Source organism: Micromesistius poutassou, assembly GCF_964030765.1.
Source record: "Micromesistius poutassou genome assembly, chromosome: 8".
NCBI classification, from domain to species: domain Eukaryota; kingdom Metazoa; phylum Chordata; class Actinopteri; order Gadiformes; family Gadidae; genus Micromesistius; species Micromesistius poutassou.
Window position 1 is genome coordinate 11319332 of NC_140278.1, and position 22561 is coordinate 11341892.

A 22561-nucleotide genomic window follows, 5' to 3' on the forward strand; every position below is an offset into this window, starting at 1 on the left:
CAATCCAACTTTAAATGAAATGTGTTAATCATACCTGCCACGGGAGGACACTGGATCCTATCAGAGATGGTGTAACCTCCGGAACTTTCAGAGCGTCGCCGTGGTTTCTTCTTAGCCTTCACCTTGGCCTTCTTGAACAGTGTTTCTCTGCAGGGAAGCATTTTCCTCCGGTGAGCCACCATTGCATAGTTTTTTAACAAGGAAAACCTGGTCTGTGATTAGACTTGGTAACCAAATAAAGATTTTTGCCATACAAGAAATTAGCGTTTCTAGTGGGGACAACCTGCAGGAGGGTTCCAATTCGCTTTGTGTTTTGGGACTGAACACAACAGACTCCGAGTCCTCCTCCTCATACGGGCCGAGGTCTGGGGCATCTGGGTAAGGCGTAATGACCCTCTTCTGCATGGCTGGGATCTGATCACACGCAACAGAGTGAAGAGCTCAACGGAAGACGGATCAGCCAACCCGCTGGACAACGGTTTGATTTGACACGCATGAATGCTCCGACTGAACCGACGGAATACGACCAACGCGCGGACCATTAACCCAAACAGTAACTTCGAGGGGGTCAGTGGAACTGATGAAAAGCAGTCTCTGTACCATCAAGGTGTAATCAGCATAAAGCAGAGTCTGCATACTACACACAATCTGAATACATTGAAAGGAGCAGTACGCAAGATTTAAGGTAAATTTCACAAACGACAACAATGTGAAAATTAAAAATCCCCCTTCTTTTAGCCCCAGCGATTGAGCGATTACCAATCGTGCAGAACAGTGTAGTTGGGCAGAGAAAAGCAACCTTTACCCACGGTAAAGAACTTTACCGTGACAAGGTTTTCCTGATTGGACGTTTTCTGGCCAGGGGGTTGAATATTTGAATAGTCATAAGTCAAACCTAGAATTCAGGTTGTTTTTTTGACTTAATTATTTTACAGAAATATTGCCTACTACTCCTTTAATGGCCACCATTCAAAGAATGTCAGTCAGTCAGAGAGAACTCCTGACATATTTGAACAAACATTTGGTTATCATTATTCAACATACAACAAAACTATTGTTTGTGCTGGTGAACTCCAGAGCTCTAGCAGGGTGTGTGTGGGGTCAACCCATGAGATGACTCACCATCCGCCTGTAGGACGCAGACAGCTCCAGCAACACTTCATCACTGAGAACATCAAGCGCTCTGAACACACACACACACACACACACACACACACACACACACACACACACACACACACACACACACACACACACACACACACACACACACACACACACACACACACACACACACACACACACAGAATGATTTCCATGATATTCAGACTATGCCAAGAATTCTTGCTAAGGAGGTGATTCTTATCCATCACGTGGCCAGAAGCACATTGCTATACCTTTTGTCCCCACTGACCAATGCATTTCTCCCCTCAGCATGACTTGGCAGAACAAACAAATGATCCCTCATGTGGCCACTCACTTGGCTTCCAGGAGTGCGGCCATGTTGAGCACAATGAACTGGAGGCAGGACAGCTTCAGCTGCTCAGCGTTGTACATAGCGGCAAACTCCAGCAGCTCTGCAGCATTCTTTAGGGTCACTGACCACAGAAAAAACACTAAGGTTAAGAACATAGCACAAACTGACAGGTGCAGGACGCAAAATAATCTTTTTGAACTTCCACATACAAATAGACCTAAATGGCCCCCATTTGTCCACCAGCTGTGATTGAGATTAGCCCTGCCCTGTTTGATCACAAGGGGAAGTTTCCATCAATATGTATGCTCAATAGATCAGTCTTTCAGCCAACCCAGTGGACTGTACAACCTGGATGGCTAATCTATCCATATACATCTAGATGGACACCTATGTATAGCATGGCTGCAAAAAACAACATGTTGTGCTACATTCACACTCAGTGTGCATTCCTCCTTTCAAATGAATAATTATATCAATGTTTTGGGCATGCTAAAAATATGAAGCAAAACCTGCGCTCTGTTAACAAAAGACCTGATATATACGATATGAGAAGCTGATCAGGGGACCTACAGTTCTCTGTGATGGCAGTCTCACTCATCTCCTTGAGTCGTGTGATAAGCAGCTGGTCAGCCACCACCAGGACGCTGCACACAAACTCTACATTCAGACACTCTGAGGGACAAAGCAGAGGACATCCGTTACTCCAGTGAGAACAAACAAGGCATTCCCATTACGGATTGAATAGAATGGAATGTTAATTAATACAATATTTGAAATGTGCAGCATAGCGCTTACAAACACACCTTTGATGGTGGGAGATTCGTCAGTGTAAACATACTCCAGAATGACCTGCAGAATCTCTGAGCTTGTTGGCATTTCCAGTGCAGTACACGATGTTGCCTGAAGGGGGCACAAGACAAAAGTATTCCTTAAGAGTCATTGAGAGGGATGGAATACTGATATAGACAATGTTTTCAATAAAGTAATCTGCATACCTCAATCCATGGATTTCCAAGCATACTATGGAAGTATTCTGTAAATATAACAAGACATATATTACACACAATCAATCACAATCAACAGAACACCTAAAAACCTCTCAAAGTGCCTTAAAATATTGTGTGCCACTTGTGGAAAACAAAAATATAATAAGAGATATGAAAAGACAATGTATTCAACATGGATGTAACAGTAGGAGCTGGATGAAGGTACAACAACATTTAAAAGGAAAACCAAACTGTTTTAGAAAGTCTGCTTCCAGTCTACTTTCAAAATGTACATTGTCTGTTCTGGTCCTCGCAATCTCCACTCACTACAATCAGATAGGGGGGTTGACCCTGTGACTGACGTTACCTGGCCAACTACAACTGCCAGTAACAAATAAAGCATTTGTTCCAGGATCAATCCATACCCCTTCTATGTAACCCACTACATCCCTCTACATACAAGAGTAGTTCAAAATAGGAAAATAAGTGTTTTACCTAGTCGGGCACAGAGCACACTCTTGTGACAGCGAAACTCTTTTCCATCTTCAGACTTCAGAGTGACGTCACATAGGTATGCGCTGGGGGGAAGGGAAAGTAAACAAATATAAAATTTATTCAGGGTAAAAAAATATTGTTAATGTCACTCACTTTAGTAAACCTACTGTGGCGATGTAGTGACATGGATGAAAAATAAAATTCAGTCACACTTGCCACTTTTTCTGGTTGAACTTGAGTTTGTTTCCTGTCTTTTTGTGAACGACGTTGATCCTCCCATTTTCATACTTGACTCCATCCAGTCTGCAGGAGCCATTTAAGAAATGCAAGATTATTGATCATTATTTGTGAAATGATTATATGATTAAAAAAAGATGATTAAAAAACCCCAGTAGGGAGGTCTTGCTGCTCCCCGCACCTTGCAGACAGACTGGCCAGTCCAAGCTTTTTGGCGATGCCCTGTAAGGCCTTCACAGGGTTGGAGCCTCCCTCGTTGGCTCTGTTGTCGCCTCTGGCCCCTTTTGCTTTCTTGCCGGGCTTGGAGGCCTTTTTCTTGGTCTTGTCAGCGTCTCTTTGGCTGCCAGGGGCCAGGGAGCGGTAGACTTCCAGGGCCGAGCGACCCCTCAGGTCCAGCTCCTGCAGACTGCTGATCAGCCTCTCCTGCTCCGTGTCCTGGACAGGGAGATGGGCCACGACCAAAGAACCAGAAATTAAACTCAACTTCCATTTAATCTAGAGTGAAAGTTTTCAATCCAATTTGCTAAAGAACTAAAGTTCATATGCCTACATTAACGAAAGGATTCAGACATTTACGATTTGACAATTAACTTGTGCACATGGCTGCTATAATATCGTTGAAATCGAACAACTTGTAACAAACATTCAGTGAATTCACACCATAAATGCCATTAGAAAGATGGCTCCACTTTGAAAACAATAAAAATCCCTTAGAAATGAATTCTTCCACATCTCCATACCTGGTCCTGGTTGTGGTCCGGCGTGGACACCGAGCCTCTGGGCCTGGTACCGTGCAGCAGCAGCTCGCAGGAGTCGGTGTAGATGAAGCTCAGGGCGTGCTCCAGCATGTCTGCGGGCATCTTCTCCAGGAGGACCAGGTCGCAGCCCACTGCGTCCTCGCTCACCTGCACCTCGCCGTCGGCCTCCGCCTCCTCCACGCCGCCGCCCTCGCACATGAACAGCTTCCGGAAGAACTCTGACCTCATGGACAGGATGTACTTGTGGGCGGGGAAGGTACGGTCACCGGCCTGCAGTGTCACGTCGTGGATGCTGTCCGTCTCGTCGGCCTCCTGCAGCAGGCCGCCAAAGTGCTGTGAGAAGGAGGACGGGGAGACGATGGGGATCTCAAACAAGCTGCGGAGAAGGAAAACAGTTTACGGTTAAGATTGAGAAGAGTTTTGTTTTTTCCATTCCATCTTTTTCTGATGAGCTTTTATTGATCCACTTTGGAAAAACGGCAAGGAGCATGTATAGTTATTCTACAAAATGAGTATCATTCAGCTACATTCTATTTTCTCCGCCATATAGAAATAGACAGACCATGATTACAGTATCGTACCTTATAGATAGAACACATATCAGGAATGTTCCAAGATTAGGTTTTAGATTGATCTAGAAGATGGATGTGTAAAAATAAATAGAAAGAAAAATGGAGACCTGATGCCTACCTTGTTTTGGGGTCCGACTGCAGCACCCCAAAGTTGCGTCCTTTAGAGTCCACCGTGATGCCGACTGCTCGGTGGACATACGGGAGCTTCTCCAGGCGGATGCGTTCGTACACGGTGGCGGCGCTGGAATGGCCGCCGCACACCTCCACACTGCCATCTGGAACCCAACAGAGGACTGTGAACCCCTAGCTTCTTCCATTGCAAACAGCAGCCATTTAAAAAAAATAAACTTAATTGGAATCAATGACTCAAATCTATACCATCAGCATATTATCTATAGCCTGAACAACAGGTGTTCTAAACTGGAGAACGTTATTGAACCATGTGCCAAATTATACCAGTTTTTAGACGTTGCAGTCATGCTTGTTGGCAATCATTCCAGCAAACAACTGTTGTGTAATGGTTGATAGCTCAATAGTTTGATATTTAGCGTATTGACTGTGCTTGTTTCTTCATACTTCACATAGCAAACTGTTCCTCACCCTTCTTCCCATCAAACTTCTTGTATTCTCCAGCCCAGACACCGCTGAAGCCCTCTCCTTCCTGGGTGACAAACATCATGTTGTTCTTGCTGAGGGCGATGTCCGACACAAAGACCTGCCGTCCGTACGCCCACCTGCACTGTCGCACTGAGCCGCTGAAGGAACGCCAGCAGAACACCTATACACACAGGTATACAACAACAAAAGAATTTGCACACCACCGCAATATGATTTGGTGATTTAAACTGTTCCGGGTGGGCAGACGCACTCACCCTTCCAGCTTCATCCAGGGCCAAAATGGCAATCTTCTCTCCCACTCCCTCGTTCAGGGTCTGTGGGGCCACGCGGTGATCCAGGCTGCCTCCACTCACCAGGACCTTCTTGATGTTCAGTTGCCTATCAGAGTCCACCACAGCAAATGAAAGCAGGAAGAAAATCCTCAACATTAAACAGGGTTGACCATGAATTTTCATGGTGACATGACAAATAAAGTCATGGTCATAGTATTCTATTCTATATTCTATTCTATGAATCCATATGGAACTGCTTTCAAATACGGCAGCGCAAAACTGAGCTGCATGGCCGAGGATCAAGCACTCATGGCTCACCTGGATGCTAGCTTCTTGCACTGGTAGTCAGCCAGCAGGTAGAGGTCCCCCTTCTCCGTGGCAACAACGGTGGCACCGTTACTTGCTGCAACCATGGCGATGGCGACATCCTTGTGGTGCAGTGCAGATACCTGCCTCGGGGCTGTCACACACTTCTCCCCATTGGGGTCCAGCAGGTAACCTGGGGGGGGGTACGATCAGACGTCAAGGCCTTACTGAACCCTCGCGCAACAAGGCTCTTCTAGGCTCAAGGCTCTGTTCAAATCAATATGAGACAATACATCGAGTTAATGTTGTAAATACCTTCAAACATTGCACTGCCTTCATGTATTAATCTTTTTGCAATCAACTTTTCAAATATAAAGACATAATCTTACACACACCACTTGACCCTGCTTTCAAGACATAATTTGCCACCTCACCTTTCTTAGCACACAGCGCATAAGAGCGGACCTTGAAATTAGCAAACCTACGTACCAAAACCAGAATACATTTTGAATCGAATTGTGACCCTAAGAATCAAACCCAAATCGAATAGTGAGATACCGAATGTTTGAGACCCCTAAGGGAAATTGCACAGACAATTTGCAATCTAGCTATAGGGGGTCCTTTCACAGGGCCTGTCATGTTGACCCTCACCTAAGTGTCCTCCATTGAGGCCCATCGTGTAGACGGCCTCCCTGGTCCACAGTACTGTGTGGAACCTTCCGGCAGCCACACCAATCACAGTCCTGCCTTTCAGGTTCTTTGCGAACACCTGCACACAGCAATCAACAGTTCAAACCACCTACACAGGGCTCTCTCACCAAAGGATGGCCTAGTGGCGCTGAGCGCATGCTCTTTTCCAACTCCAATACGTAACATTTCAGCAGGGATGTCGCCTCGCTGGTATTAAGCTGACATCATTACCCTTTTCATTTCTAAAATGGGGAAATCGGTTAAATCACATGTTTTAATTGAATAACCCTTCAAAAACTAAAAAGGTACGATTGCTGTGTGTAAGTGCTGTGTGTGGAGGAAGTCAGTGGCTTTCGGATGCACGAGTTGGACTGGGTCCAACTTGAACCCAGGGGTTCTAGTTAAGACACATGGCAGTACTTGAAATTATCATAAAACAAGAAGGGTGGTTTGTACATTTTACAACATATCAATATGCACAGCAGCACAAGCACTGAGTGCAAGAACATCCAAAACACACACACACTGTATAACTGTGTCTTTTACCTGATAACCATTTTTTTTTATCAGCTTTTCAAAATACATTTTGCTCTTTTTTTAAACATTGAAATAGCTGCTAAATACGTCAATTATTAACACCATCACCCCGCCCGCAACCATTTAAAAAAATCCTTAACCCTGCTATGTAATGCATGCTAATCAATACACCAATCTCAATCATCAATCATCAAGGGCAATTCCCTTGTGTCAACAGCTGGTTGTAAAGTGTGCACTTTATGTTCTTTCCTAGGTTCACTCCTAGAACAGCCTGAATCTCACTGTACAACGTATCTCCCCCCTGCCCCCCACCCCAACACACCACCCTGCTTCCTCTACCTGCTTGGGGACGTAAGCAGAGGCAGGCGGAGGAGAGAGGCCCAGCTGGTGGAAGGTGTTGAGGCCAAATGTGTAGACGTATCCCCCCTCTGTGAGCACCACCGTGTGGTCTTTAGCCGCGGCCACCTGAGAGCAGTGGTGGGACGTCAGGCCCTCCACCATGCGAGGAACCTGGGGAGGACAAACGGGAGGACTCTCAGGCACTGTGCATGTACATTGGGGGTCAAGGAGTATTAATGGGCCTTCGTGAGTTAGGCAGAGGTACAATTTAATTATAATCCCTAGTCCGAAGATCAGGAGACAATTGAAAAACTCTGGTTGGTACAAGTATTGGCAAAAGTATAATACAGAGAACAGATGAAAGGGGAAATACGTCAGAGCCCAACTGAATGGCTTCTTTAAAGTGACCTTTGGAGCTATTCATTAGAGAGTAATTTAAAAGCAGACCCCATCCACACTCATCAACACCACCCTTTTATATTTAGTCCAGTCTGTACCAGGTATGTCTGTTCGTCCCCGTGCCCGAGACGACCACCTTGACCGTGTCCACAGGTGAACACCTGGCCCTTCTGGGACAGGAACACAGAGTGGAACTTGGACAGCACCACCTGGTGAGACAAAGACACCTACACATTAGTAAACATGATTCTACCATCCATCACTTGATATGTTATAATAAGGAGGGGCCATTTAACATATTCAACTTCAGGAAAATATTGCTTTTGTTATTGCTAATGAAGTTGCCATATCTTGCCCCCTGTCCATCTTTTTCCATAGCCCCGGCCAAGCTCACTCGTAGTAATAGTAAAACGCAGTGCCAACAAAGAGTGTGTCCCAAGTGGAAAAGCAAACATCATTACTAATACATGGCTCCTATCGGGCACTCAAAAGGCCGTAGTGATGTTTCCTTGAGTATCGCATAGAGGGGAACATCCACCCACACAAGGATGGCTCATTTAATTAAAAACATGTCATTGTGGAATTAATATTTAACCTCCAGCCCCTGCCAGATTGGTGAAGAGGACAAAGGCTCAGAGGCAGTGCACGGAGCACCCCACGGCTGTCGGGTGGCCGTGAAACAGGATCCACCTGACCCCCAATAAGTATCATGAAGTTGGGAAGACACCCCTCCTCCACACACTGCACCCCCATGACAAAAATAAGCACCAATTCATTGAGTTTCTACTGCGAAACAACATGACCGCCCATAGTTTAAACTGCTCAATGGATCGTCCTTCACACAAAACTTTAAAAAAAGGACACATTTTATTATGCCATTTATTTTCTATACATATATAATTTGACTGTAAACCATAAATAATAACTAGCGTTTAAGAGTCTATTGAGAGACTCGGGCACGGTGACCGACAGCTTTAATAACCCTTGATAAAGAGCAAGCACAGGACAAGTGGCATGAAATTGTAGCCCTGTTGGCAAGACAGTCTAGTGTGGCATTGACCAGACACTGACAGTGTGGGCTACACAATGATAGAAATTAACCTTTACATGAGGCACTTGGCCAACCGGCCCCAAAGGTGGATACACCTGCCCTACGCTCCTTCACTTAGGAGAATGAACGTACAGATGGCCTCCAATTTCTAATTAGCCAGCCGTGTTCTGTATTGAAAGGCAAACACTGTTGGTGCTTATAAAAGGTTTTAGATTACATGTAGTGTGACCATATTAGTAATAACCACCTCATTTTCCCTAAGTGCAATGTTAACATTAAGTGGTATTCAGACAGAAAACAATATCCATTTTCTGGGATAGTCTCTACGTGTGAAGAGGCTTGCTACTAAACAGGCATCAGGGGACGGACTGTTTTGCAGGGTGGCCTGGGTAACACGGTGGATTTACCCGAGGGGGGATTTTTAAAATGTAACACGTTGTTATAGAGTTGATGCAGAGTACAAGGTAGCAGAGCAAGAACGCCACAGGAGAACAGGTTGATGAAGGTGTGAAAGCCCTATCCCTTGACCTTATTATAGATTGGTAGTAAACAGTTTCTTGCTCCCTCAGGAAAGGAGAAAAAAAACAAAACAAACAAAGCTACCTGCTTGACGTAAACTCCACTCCTGGCAAAGAAGTCAACAAGTTCCGGGTGCTGCCTGCTTTCCTGGTTGCCCTGGCCAAGACTGAAGTTAGTGTTGTTACCCCATGTGTATACCTCCATTGGGTCTGGGAGAGGGAAGAAAATTATTGTTACATTCCCAGCCATAACATCATTGGCGCCCCTACCCTCTTAAACTGCTATCAGCATTTTCTGCCCACCGACTTTGTTTAGATAATGGTTTTTAGATTGAGTATCATTGTTCTCATGCATTTGGCCCAATAGCAATGGCTAGTTGTCAAACAAACATATGAGAACCATGAGACTCAATCATAACACAATATAGTCAAAGTGGGGGAAGTAAAGATTGCTTATCACTGCTTTACAATGTAATTAAGGCTGCAAACATAAGAAAATGAATCGATCAACAGTAAAAGAAAAAAGTAAATTAATCTAATCTTATGTTGATAATTGATTAATCATTTAAGTCACTTAATAAGAACAAAGGACAAACATTTGCTTCTTAATATTGCGTTTCAATTCAAATATTTGGTTTATGGATCTTTATAAAAGGAATAGTAGCAGATAAAGCAAGCACATTTGAGATTTCACTTCGGAAATTGTGATGGTATTTAGTATAATTTATGACATTTTACACCTAAAAAATTGACTAGATCATAAATCGAAAAGTAATCTTTAGATTCATCGACTAACTGCAGCCCTAGCCCTAAAACTAATTGCAGCCCTAGACATAATCACACACAATACCTGTGTTTTTGAAGACCACGTGTTCTGGTCTGTCCTTCACAGTTAAGTCCAATACCGAGAGACCCTCTCGGTCCTGTGAGGACAGCAGACCTCCATGCTGGAACAGCACAAGGACACACACTTCACTATTATTATTTTTAGGTTTGGAGTGGCTTGTGTTTTGCATGTCGTCTCCCCAAGGGTATTCTACACTACCTTCGTCAAATATACAATATGCAAGAGCCTTGATAAACACAAACAACCTGTATCTCTGATTGCATTGTTGAAGCTGTTAGCTATTTTTTGCCCTCTACCATTGCCTCCAACCCCATTTAAACAAAGAGCACCCACCTTCACTAGGGCCATGAGGCAGTGTATCTGTCCATAGAAGACACTGCGGTGCAAAGGCGTCCATCCAGACTCCTTGTCCTTAGCCAGCAGGTCCGCGTTCTTACTCTCCACCAGCCACTCCAGCAGGGCCTTCTTGCCCGTTGACGCTGCTAGATGCAGGGCCGTGCGTCCGAAGGCGTCCTTCAGGGTGGCTGCGTTGTAGCAGTGCGCGCTAAGAAACGCCTGAAGGCGCTTCTCTGAGCAGCAGGTCAGCACCGCCACCACTTCGTCTGCGTGTTGTGTTGAGCGGCACTTCACTGTGCATTCAGGTACTGCCGGACTCATCCTGGCGGCTCCAGGCACAACACCCAGCTTCCCTTTACTATCAAAGAGCTTTTATCGAGTGACACCCAGCTACCCACCGCCCACAAACTCTATCAACCCTAAATAATGCCAAGAATACTTTGTGATAATGAAAACCTGAACACTAACCTGAGTCCCTCAACTTGAACTTTCAATATATATATATATATTTTTTTTAAAGCTGCACTCATGAAGAAGTACTAAAACATAAATAATAATATGGGGTGGGTTGAGATAGTTTTGGGGTGCTAGAATTGTGCTTGTGTTGAAATTCCACTGCACCCTAGCAACCCCAGAGCCTTGTTGTGGCTCAACTCAGTCCACCAACAGACAATGAAGTACAACCTAAGGTACTTGTAGTGTAAAACGACATCTAGTACTTATTAAATACTAATATATATATAGGTTTAATACAAAATGTGTACAAACACCTGAATCAGTTACCAATAAGGTACTTGTATTTCATCTAACTTTTTTTGTATTATTATTATTATTTACAAAAAGGCAACAATTGTACCAACCCTGTGATATTTACATAACAGGACTACACAGCAGTCCAATCGTCCAACTTGAGGGGAAAGGGCCCTTCCCCCCCAAAATCCAATGTTTTGTTTAGAACTCCATAATTAAATTGAGCACCTAAGAGAAAACAAATTGGGATATTAATATGTATAAAAGAAAGTGGCACACGGATAATCATGTTATGCATGTTTAACTTTCTGGGTGAACAGGGTACAACTACCCAAAGTTATTAGGGAAAAATCTGCTACTGTAAGTGCAAGGGATAAAGTATCTATATTGAGTTTAAAGTACTTTGCATTTCGTATGCAAAATGTTTTCAGATCTAGAGCTGAGTATTTGAGTTTGGAGTCAATGGTCAAGATTAACAAGATCATCCATTATCAAACAAATAGACTCGTTGACGTCGTTGTTAGGTGATCAGTCCTCACACCATATGAGTACTTCATCTCATCAAATGTCGTTCAAGATGATATATGATGCTAATGAGTTAGCTCCGGTAGCTATCCCCAGCAGCCCACCACACGTATAACAACAACCGATATTGATAACTGGGACTCGCTTTAACACTGCAACCCATCTGATCCATCTGATCCAATGTTCCGGAGCAGCAAAACAGCATGTGGAATACACGTGAATGACAACGTTGTCTCTGTATGTACGGTTATCTGGCTCAAACTTGGCTCTGAAACCTACTGGGAGGACCATCGCCACCACCAGTATAGTTGCACTGAGGCTTAAAATCCACTTCACGTAGGGAGGGTCGTGGTTTTGGGGTATGTTGCAACGTTTACTTTAAGCAGAAGCAGACAGCTGACACATGAAGCTAGCAGGTACTGGCTATCAGGCTACAGTCCGTCATATAAATATACGTAAACATATGCAAATAACAGTTCTCACCTCAAGCTACATAATACAGACACGAGTCATGAGTCTTGCATCCACGCAGAATACGCACTGTGCCATTACTGAATATACAAAATACTTGTTGTATATATTATTGTCGGAAGAGCCAGTTCAAGATGCAGTTGAAAGAGGAAGGTTGGGTTTTAAAAGGCGGGATGTTCGGTAGTACGGAGACTTCTCAGTGGTTGATAGCAGATACGTCCCCAACCGCTATTGGTGGGTTCTGCCGCACCTCGTTGCGTCGGAGCTATCGTCGAACGCACCAAACCTCGTTCCAAGCCGTTCTCATCTCGGAACGCCTGGAACGGGAGCGCGGCAAGAGAGAAGGCGGAACATCCCGTTATGGGTTTAGCGGCGAGAGAGGGAGGGACTTTCAATATCCGTGTCCATTATATGTTTCGGATTATGCTTTGTCAAATTATATGTAAAAAAAATAAAACATATTGACTCTCCTCATCGTTTTTGTTTTATCTTTTGATATGTTATTAATCGTATTGGTCGGAGGGAGGGACCGGAAATTCTGTAATGGAATACCGGGATAACGCTCCAGTCCAGGATCCTTCCTCAGCGTAGCACTTTAAGGTATTTTAAGGCCTATCCGTAAAATGTTGTTGTTGTTGTTGTTGTTGTTGTTGTTGTTGTTGTTGTTGTTGTTGCTTCCTTTAACATTTTAATGGTGTGTTGTTAGCATGTGTTGGCCAATATTCGAAACTCTTTGATATTGAAATGATGAATGGCAATACACGTGAACTTGATTTGACCTGATTTGACCTGACTTGACATGGCCCACATCTACTGTCTAAATTATCTATGAATTATATATAACACAATATAGGAAAAGTAATTGTTTTTGGCCAAATCTAAGTTAATAAAAAATATTACAATTATTAATATTGATTCATTCAATCAATCATTCAATCATTCAATTTAAGAATGACAGGGTAGTGAAAAAAAGTGAAACAATGAAATCACACACCTACAAAAAGAAAATGGATGTCTACACCTGGGACTTCTTTCTTTCAGTGGAATACTCATTTGGTTTCTGTGTTTCAAGAATTGTTAGCTGGCATTTGGATGGAGGGTGGCGGGGTCAAGAAAGGGCAACAGCAGGGTTTCACTGAGACTAATCCTTCATTAATAAAGAAGTGATAAGTGAATAAGAAGTGTATATTCAACACTTTTTGTAACTGTCATAAAAAGGTTCAAATCCTGAACGGATGTTTGATAGCATATGCCACTTGGCCGCTATAGGAAGGGGAAACTATATTGTAATATAATAATTTTTGTGTATGAATAAGGATAGTGGTGGAGTGGATGACAGTTGATGTGTGTGTGTGTGTGTGTGTGTGTGTGTGTGTGTGTGTGTGTGTGTGTGTGTGTGTGCGCGCGCGCATATGTGTGTGTATGTGTGTGTGTGTGTGTGTGTGTGTGTGTGTGTGTGTGTGTGTGTGTGTGTGTTTGTGTGTGTGTGTGTGTGTGTGTGTGTGTGTGGGGGGGGGGGGGGTAATTCTGTATATAGTCTCTACAGATGTGTGTATTATAATGATATAACACTAGGTGGGGACAATTCCATCAGATATCTTTGTGAAACATCATAGGTCCAAATCACATTTTCAACAGAGCCAATGAGCTAGAATTACATCTTGTGAACACAGGCCCTAGACTTTAGGGACTAAGCATAATCATACGTCTTCATAGAATAACATTTTGCCATGGGGGTAGGGTTGAGTAAGGATTTGGTTGCCGAGCCATCCACTGATAATCGATAAAATCTTAAAAGTTATGCTTCTAAAATGTCATTCATAAATTAAAGGGTGTGGCATAGGCCTATATGTTTCCAACAGAGAATGCCAGTAACCAAATACATGTGCAGGCTAGGTTAGAGCCTAGAGAACTGGTTAAGGTGTCAACATTTATAATGGGCCTATATATCAAACTGGTTTACCCATGGGGGGCACCATCTCATATCACCACCACTCGAAAAGTGAAATTGGAACAAACCAAAATTTCATTGTGCGTCATTCTGGTCCCTGGCATGTGTGCAGCTTTTTTAAGATTAAGGTTATACAGTTAATTAATTTATAATATATTAAAGGAGATAACAGTCTTACATTGAAAGAGGATTTGAGGTAAATAATGCATTTGACTGAAAGTTAAGTTAGTTGTAGCTCCCCCTCGCACGGGAAGAGGTTGGTCCCTTCCTTCTAATGGTCTGCACCGTGGCATCATATCTGAAGCTCCCCTGATATCCCACTGTCTTGGAACCGGCGTGCAGAACGAGAAGGCACAACCGATGGCGTCATGTGGATTTAAAGCTTGATTGTTGTTTTTCATCCTTATAAATAAGTTGTCTTGCAACGGCAAAAGCTAAACGAAACGCGTAGTTGAATTAGACAATATTGTCTCTAGGTATTAATTTCAAGTTTGGGATCAGGAATAGCGTGCTGTGTAAGTAACTTAAATAATTTACCACGTAGCGGTGATACCATTCAAGGAAATGTAGACTTATATAGTTATGGTTTGGGGCCAATTCTTTGGATCCATCCCATCAAGTTTGATTCGGAACTAAGGACTACAGCCGCAGAGACGGGGGAGAAACGCTGAAAAGTTTCCCGTCTCGCCACGGATCGAGGTCGTGACCAAGCGCAATTCTAACGTGCGGTATTCCTATCAGTTTTGTACAACCAGTGAGTTAAAATGCGTACTACGAATGTGAAGAGAGGTGGACAGCCCCAGGACGGACCGACACATCTCGGTCTGATGCGTGTGTTGTTTTTCTTCGCGATGGTGTCGACCTGTGAAGGTTGCCCAGATGTGTGTTTGTGCGCCACGCAGACTGTTAAATGCCAAAATCGGGACTTGGACTCAATTCCGCAACCATTACCAGACAATACTAAATCCTTGTTTGTTACAGGAAACAACATTACTAACATCGGCGTGGAGTCATTTCCTACCCGCCTTGAGCTGTTAACAGATCTCTATCTTAATGGGAACGAGATCAAATCTGTGGATTCAACGGTGTTTGACAATTTGCCAAACCTTTTAAGGCTGGATTTAACCAACAACAAAATCCTGCACTTTAGCGCTAGAGCTTTCCCTGTAAACAATACATTGCAAGTCCTTAACCTCAGCAGTGCTTTCCACAACCGCTCCTCCCTGGATGTAGTCCTGAGTGTTCTGCAGAGTGGAATCCTTTCACAGCTCACTAGCCTGGACCTGTCCAACAATGACTTTGTCATCCTCCCGGGCGGCATATTCACCAGCCTCTCCAAGATGACCACCCTGAGCCTGCGAAATGGCTCCATCATAGCTGTTCAGAACGGAACCCTCACTGGCCCCCCACTACGGGACCTGGACCTGAGGGACAACAGATTGAGGGAGCTCCCCAACACCACCCTGGCAGAATTCAGCCTTAAACCCGGCCTACGCGTTCTCCTGGCGGGGAACCCCTGGCGTTGTGACTGCTTCCTGGAGGACCTGGTGAAGTGGCTGAAGGACTCGGAGCTGGTGACGGATCGGCAGAACCTCACCTGCGTGGACCCGGCCGACATGAAGCACGTGCCGCTGCTGCAGCTCGACGCTTCCCGGCTGGAGTGCAACTATTCGGGCGACATGAAGGGGGTCCTGGAGACGTCCTACGTGTTCTTGGGTCTGGTGCTGGCCCTAATCGGGGTCATCTTCTTGCTGGTGCTCTACCTAAACCGCAAGGGCATCAAGCGGTGGATATACAACATCCGTGACGCGTGCCGGGACCACATGGAGGGCTACCACTACCGGTACGAGACAAACTCGGACCCTCGACTAGCCAACCTCAGCATCAACTCTGATGTTTAAGGGAGGTGGGGACACTGTCTTTGATGCCCTGCAGTGAGCGAAAGACTATACTCTGCATGAGAGAGTGCTTGCTCTTGCTTCTCTTACTCCCTGTGGAAATAACAGAAAACACTTGTCTGTCATGATGGCGCCTTAATCCCTACCCATTAAAGAGGTTAAAAAAATAAAATTTTAAATAAAAACACATGACTTCCATTGGAAGAATATACGCATGCTCCCGCATCCGGTAGCTGTGATGTCAATTTGTACTTTTTATATACTTGAACATTGCATGGACAATGTGTCATTGCATCAAACTTTTTTTTAGTCTTGGGGGTGTAACAATGTTGTTTTCTAACTTAACTTAAAGGAGAACCGGGACAGAAATGACTTGTGGCTTTTATAGTATAGAGTGCAAATAATGTATTGTCATTATTCCTGACTGTACTATACTGCTTGTCTATTAATATATTGCTTTTATTGTATTTGGAGTATGCCTACTTATTGTGATAATTACATAGATTTTTGCATTATGAAAGATGTCATTTTTTTCTGTGAAAAAGGTTCCAACTCCTGAATAAAATGCCTCATTGGTGATTTTTATATTCATCTTTTTCTTTCTCTCTGGCAAGAGTCTGAGTAGTTTGAGGAATTTGGGACCACACACACTCTCCGTTTGAGCTCAATGTTACTTTAAACACATCAGAAGCGCCTTAAGGAATGTTACAATGTGTATGAACCTTACCGCTAAAAACAGCCCTTTGTTCACATTACACATCATGCTAAAAGGTTTTTTCAATGTATTTTTTCTAAGGTAGGGTTAGAAATTAAAAACCCCATCCAACATTATTACAGCCAAATAAGGTAAAACCTTTCCTAAGATTTCAAAGGTAGACCTGATTTAGGGTTTCTTCGATGAATACAATGCAAATGGTGGCACAATTTAATCAAAATCATTAGGGAAACAAGCTAAAAAGCTTTTCCTTTGTGTGAATGCTTCTCCCTTTGTTTATATAATTTCCCCTGGATAGCCAGTGTTGAGTGGATAAATATGCATTTGCTGAATAAGAATTGTTTTTTTAGCGCTCCCCAGCATTACAATATTACATAGCCTATATTTTTTTCATATTTCCGTCACAAATTTAAATGTATGCCAGTTGTCTAGGTATGGAAATTAGCAAATTTCCCCAGGCCTTTTAGAGTCAATCACTGGGAGATGACAATGTGTATCTCTTGTGCATACTCAACATTTTTAACAACCTCTTTAATGTAGTCTGCAGCAACATGTCGCCTGCAGCAATCCTTGTTTGGACCTGCCCTTGGTGCCCTGAACAGATCTGAGAATTGGAGCAAACCTGTCACCGAACAGAATGTCAAACCTCTCTCACTAAGTGTGGTACTGCTCAGGTTCCTACCACTTCTCGGTGTTTAATAGCCGGATTGTGTGTTCCTGGCAAAATACAGTAGCATCATAAGCTGACGATGTTGCATCATGGCATTAGCTTTGAAATGTGGTTCTGTATTATTTGGTATCTTTATTAAGAATACAATGCTGTGGTGTTGTGTCCCCTGCCGTCTCTCCTAGGATTGTAGTTTTAACAGGTCCAACTGCTATGCTATGCCAAAGGCAGTGAGTTTCCATCATAGGCCCTTTGCTGGTGATAAACCGAGGGCAACCTACAAAGGAGCAATTCTCAGAGGGCTAGCGTAGACACCGCTCCCTGAAGGTGAAGTCTGCTTGCTACTTCATCCCAGGAGCGAGGCCCATGTGCAGTCTGCTCACAATCTAATGTTTCCACAGTTACAGTGTGAGACTGTTCTTGTACGCATGTGGCGCATGCTGTGAAATGTGTCATGAAAGAGGGGGCTGGGGTGAAATTACAGGTGAGGGAGAAACCTGATTGAGGGTAAGGATTGTTTTTCTAGCTCCTTTTTTAGATTGCATGGGTCTATTGCCATTGGTGAAACGGGTCCCCTGGACGCTTTTGAAGTTTAAATAGGTAGGATCTGAGCTCTGATGTGGGCTAGGGGCGAGCAGGGCCATGGTCTGCCTGCCCACCTTCGGCATTGATGATCGCCCTTGCTTAGCCAAGGCCTTGGTCTACTTACATCATTTCAGTTTTGAACTGATATGTCCTCTATTATTTCTTTATATACATATATGTGTGTGTATGTATGTATATATATATGTATATATATATACATATATATATGTATATATATATATATATATATATATGTTTGTGTGTGTGTGTGTTTTTATTTTCTATGGAAGCAATATTTGCACAGCAGACTAGATTTTCTGCTGTGCCGTTTCTGACCTTTAAGAGAACGCTGTTTTATAAATTGACAGCAGTGTTAAATTCCCCCCAGCGTGCACAGCATGTCATAAATGCTTCATACAAAATGTGATATAATGTATATATATATATATACATATATATCTATATCTATATCTATATATATATATATATATATATACACCATTTAGAACAACTAAATAAAAAAAGATATAGGCCTATCTAACACGGGTGCGTAACACAGGCACCACAATATCTCACGTCACACTCTGCACTCCCTCTTGTCCACTTCATGAATAAGTTTTCCATTTATTCCCCACCTGCTGAATCCCATTCAATATGCCGGTGTTCTTTCCTCGTGTTGAGAGGCAGAGTGGCAGGTTATCAGATTGCCAGAGTGCCGTAATTACATTCACCGTGCTGCTCTGCTGCTCCACAAACACCTGGAAAGCTGCCGGGCCCACTGACCAGTGCTCATGTAATGGCGCTTTGTGTGCAGACATTCAGGTAGACTGTAGAAATTCCCGACCTTATAACGTGGGCCAATTGATATAAATATTAAAAGCAGAAATACCTAAAATGTCCTCATAAACCATGCAATGTTCTTAATGTTCAGTCGTCGGAGGGGGCATTTTATGCTCCGTCGCTCCCAGGTTTCTATGGTAATGTGATGATGGCTATTTCGCATCTGGGTTGGTCAACTGTGACCCGCCCTCCCTCTCCCCAACCCCACACGCATACACACATTGTGGGTCGACTTCCCCTCTAATGTGAATTTATGATGCACGTGCTGCTGCTGCAGATTGCAGCGTGAATACAGTTGCATCACACTGGGCTTGATGTAGAAGCCCCCCCCCCCCCCCCCCCCCACACACACACACACACACAAACAAAGACAGATCTAGACTGACAGCCCGCGGCCCACCCTGTGAGTGATGTCTTTCCACAAGTGCGCTCCAGAGGAAGATCCAGATAACCACTGGACAGGAAGGAAGCCACGGCCAGGAGACAACGGCACAACAACATGGTGGTGGTGGGATAGAGTATCTGGTGCCTTATGCATGCCTTGTTTAAAATGTAGAAATGAACCTCATAGAGAGAACTACCTTTTTATGAGACTTGGATTGCTAGTGTGAAGGGTCAGGTGAGGTATAGCTGGCGGGTTTTACATCTTTTGAATCAGTCAGTCAGGTCAGGTGCGCAATTGTTTATGATGTAAAATGTTAATAACATGCAGACCTTTACTCTATGACCTTTCTTATAGGACACTCTTGAGAGGGTTTTTTTTTACTTGTAAAAAAAGGTTAGCAATACAACAACACACTACTATTCTCCATCTACCTGGGGCCCAACAGTGTGTGGGTGTATGCTCCCACTAACTTGTATGTCCAATGTTACTGGGGGCCCAACATTGTGTGTGGGTGTATTCCCACCAACTTCTAAGTCCAATGTGCTAAATGAAGACTCATCCGAAGGCATTCCTGGCCTATCGCTCAAAACCGCAGAGGGTGACCACCACTGTTGGAATGAGTCAATATCAGCACTTCACATTCACAGATCCATTGAACAAGACAGATGGTACTGGGCTGTATTTAATCATGTCAAGTTTCATGACGCCATTACGGGTAAATAATTGATGGCCCATAGAGGCTGGTATTTTATTGGCAGTGGCGACCTAAAAGCTGCCTCAAACCAGTAATATTATTTTTGTAGAGAAAATCCAACCAAAACATTGCCTACGTCTTGTGTGTGTGTGTGTGTGTGTGTGTGTGTGTGTGTGTGTGTGTGTGTGTGTGTGTGTGTTTGGAAATAAATGCTCTGCTTAATATCAGCTCTCACAGATTCAGGGAAGTCTGGTGGCCCTAAAATTAGTTGGTAAACTCATAAACACTGAGGTTCATATCATCCGGAGGTGCAAACAGCTTTTGACCATGATAATATATATTATATTATATAGATATCTAAATATAATATGATATTATTTAGATATAGAGCTCCAGGACTCCCGCCTGAGCACCCGGAGTGTTCAGTGTTCCACTGTAAACACTAGTGCATGGTACCGTGGCTGCAAGCTGCTCAGGGCCACACCCCCACCCTCCACCTTGACCCGCCTCTAAAAAAGGCGCGCTTGTGGAGAGCTCATTGTGGGACTGGCTCGTAGTGGCTGTAACTCTGCACCAAGGCTGAATTTCTTGAACATCTTCAAGTACTGTATTAGGGGCCCACTAACACCTATATTAAAGCATCCATAAAATAGCACGCCATGGGACCTTTAAGGAAGTGAATATGATGATTCAGGAGGAGAGTAACTCCCAATACATGATCAAAGTGGCTGAGGTGTCTTGGTTAGATAATTGTTCAAAGAAAAGCTGGATGCTGGATGGCTGATGTACACTCTTGCTGGCCATCCATGTGAAGTTTATTTTTGGAGCATTAAAGTAAGTTAAACTTAACGTTAAATGAATGCTCAATTAGATAAGTTTGAGATCGAGCATAGTACAAGCAAAGCAAACATGATTAAAAGTCGAAGTAGTTTAACAAATTTTTATTAATAAGAAATTTTAAAACAAATATACACAGATATTTATATTTTGCATTACCTTTTTTAAATAACAAACACATTATTCAATAGTTCAACTTTGTAAATGGTAATGTGTTTGCCAACACAGGGTGAGGGTGACCATGACAACATAAGACTATACAAAGTAATTCTAACAGTGTTTGGTTGCTATGATTGTTTGTCGCTCAGCCTTGTTTCTTGCTTTAACATGGTGAGCGAAGAGACATTTACATAAAATAACCTTAAAAATATCCCTACCATAAATCAGTTTGCATGCTGGATATGGAATTAGTCCTAATGCAACAACGCTCTGATGGTTCACAGCTGAACTCAAGTCTTCCCTGAGCCATATCTCACCAGTAGACCTTTAAACTGCCTCTTATTTGAGCGGCTCTGAACAGCTCTCACTTGCTTTTAGTTAACATGGATCACACAGGTCCTGGGCTCCCTAAAAAGATCTTTAATATAAAATAATAAACTGTGTGTGTGTGTGTGTGTGTGTGTGTGTGTGTGTGCATTTAGCTTTCTTTGGTTCCGATCACACCCCTTAACAATCCTTAATGCCAGCAAGGTGGGTAACAGAAGTGATGGGGATAATAGGTAAACAACCTCACCGCGTGCACACACACACCCACACACACACCCAACAGGATGGAATACAATATTCTAAATGCCCTGTGTAACGTGACCTCCATGTGTAGAAATCAGATAGTACTTGAAGATACCGTTATTAGCAAGCATAAGCCAATGCATCGGGCAATTAGGCTCTCTCAAGTTACCCTTCGGTACATGAGCCAGGTAGGGAGATAAGACAGATAAAAGCTCATTTAGCGTTAGCTAATTTGAACTCTACCCAGCCACCGGCCCATGCTCCACACACCACGGCGCGGCAAAAATACCATTTGAATCTTTATTTTTACGATCCATTGTATCTGATGAGGCATCACCAACGAAACGTTAAGGATTTGAAATAGTCATCCCTCAAAGGCCAATTAAAGGCCAAATTCCAGCAATGCGCTCAAGTATACGGAAGCACTAGGCCTACATGCCGGGGGAGGATTAATCTAATCTATCTGGCTCGCCCCAAATCCCTTGAACAGTGTAAAATGGGAAAAAAGCATGAAAAAAGCCCTGCATGTTGGAAGGGTAATTCAGTGCTTCTGGGCAGGACACAAGACAGCAGGCCTTGCAAGTTTACACCCTACAGCAGCTTTTACATATGAAACACTCAGAGATCGCTTACTAGTCACACCCATGCCGCGTAGCTAGCTCTGGTTGCTTATGGCTAAACTAAAGCAGCAGTCTCCCACTCGTGTAACACTCTGAGTGCAGTGTCGGGGTGTGCATTCAATTTATCGTAATTGTGTTTCCGACATATCATTCTGTCATTCCTGAGTCTCCATGGAATAGTAATTTACAGTGGAGTTATTCAAAAGCCATTTAAATGGACCACAAAATGTGTGTGCTCCGCTGCAAAATCATATTGCCCAAAGTTACAAAATCATTTACTTATTATCTCACATTCCATTCCACATTGTTGTTCCCTGTCCTCAGCAACACATTATGCTGATTTCAAATAGACTTGTTAATGAGGAATATCCAAGCCACTTCCAGGGTTGAAAAACTGAAAGTATTCCTGCAGAGCGTTATCGTTTAATGTAGATTTCCGGGGAAAACATGAAGGTT

The 22561-nt window shown here is 43.4% G+C and overlaps 2 protein-coding genes across 2 annotated transcripts in view; one reads left to right on the forward strand and one right to left on the reverse strand.

Annotated features, from left to right (window-relative positions):
* The window catches only part of ibtk (inhibitor of Bruton agammaglobulinemia tyrosine kinase), a 50887-nt gene extending 38551 nt beyond the window's left edge, over positions 1–12336 (reverse strand). The window contains exons 1-23 of the mRNA XM_084471359.1: positions 12197–12336; positions 11299–11416; positions 10436–10767; positions 10106–10202; positions 9341–9465; positions 7785–7895; positions 7288–7458; positions 6373–6490; positions 5734–5914; positions 5398–5521; positions 5126–5303; positions 4644–4800; positions 3936–4329; positions 3377–3630; positions 3175–3261; positions 2959–3041; positions 2473–2510; positions 2281–2377; positions 2048–2149; positions 1481–1598; positions 1123–1183; positions 284–414; positions 35–147 (exon numbers count right to left, since the gene is read on the reverse strand). Coding sequence (XP_084327485.1) covers positions 35–147; positions 284–414; positions 1123–1183; positions 1481–1598; positions 2048–2149; positions 2281–2377; positions 2473–2510; positions 2959–3041; positions 3175–3261; positions 3377–3630; positions 3936–4329; positions 4644–4800; positions 5126–5303; positions 5398–5521; positions 5734–5914; positions 6373–6490; positions 7288–7458; positions 7785–7895; positions 9341–9465; positions 10106–10202; positions 10436–10759 — 3064 coding nt within the window. The 5' untranslated portion in view covers positions 10760–10767; positions 11299–11416; positions 12197–12336. The remainder of the gene's footprint in view (positions 1–34; positions 148–283; positions 415–1122; positions 1184–1480; positions 1599–2047; positions 2150–2280; positions 2378–2472; positions 2511–2958; positions 3042–3174; positions 3262–3376; positions 3631–3935; positions 4330–4643; positions 4801–5125; positions 5304–5397; positions 5522–5733; positions 5915–6372; positions 6491–7287; positions 7459–7784; positions 7896–9340; positions 9466–10105; positions 10203–10435; positions 10768–11298; positions 11417–12196) is intronic.
* A 2563-nt stretch (positions 12337–14899) lies between these two features.
* Positions 14900–16125, forward strand: tpbg (trophoblast glycoprotein; the record flags this gene model as incomplete). The annotated part of the gene is made up of 1 exon (XM_084471802.1): positions 14900–16125. One exon carries the CDS (start codon positions 14900–14902, stop codon positions 16034–16036), a length of 1137 nt encoding a protein of 378 aa, XP_084327928.1. The 3' UTR covers positions 16037–16125.
* Positions 16126–22561: the final 6436 nt, after the last annotated feature.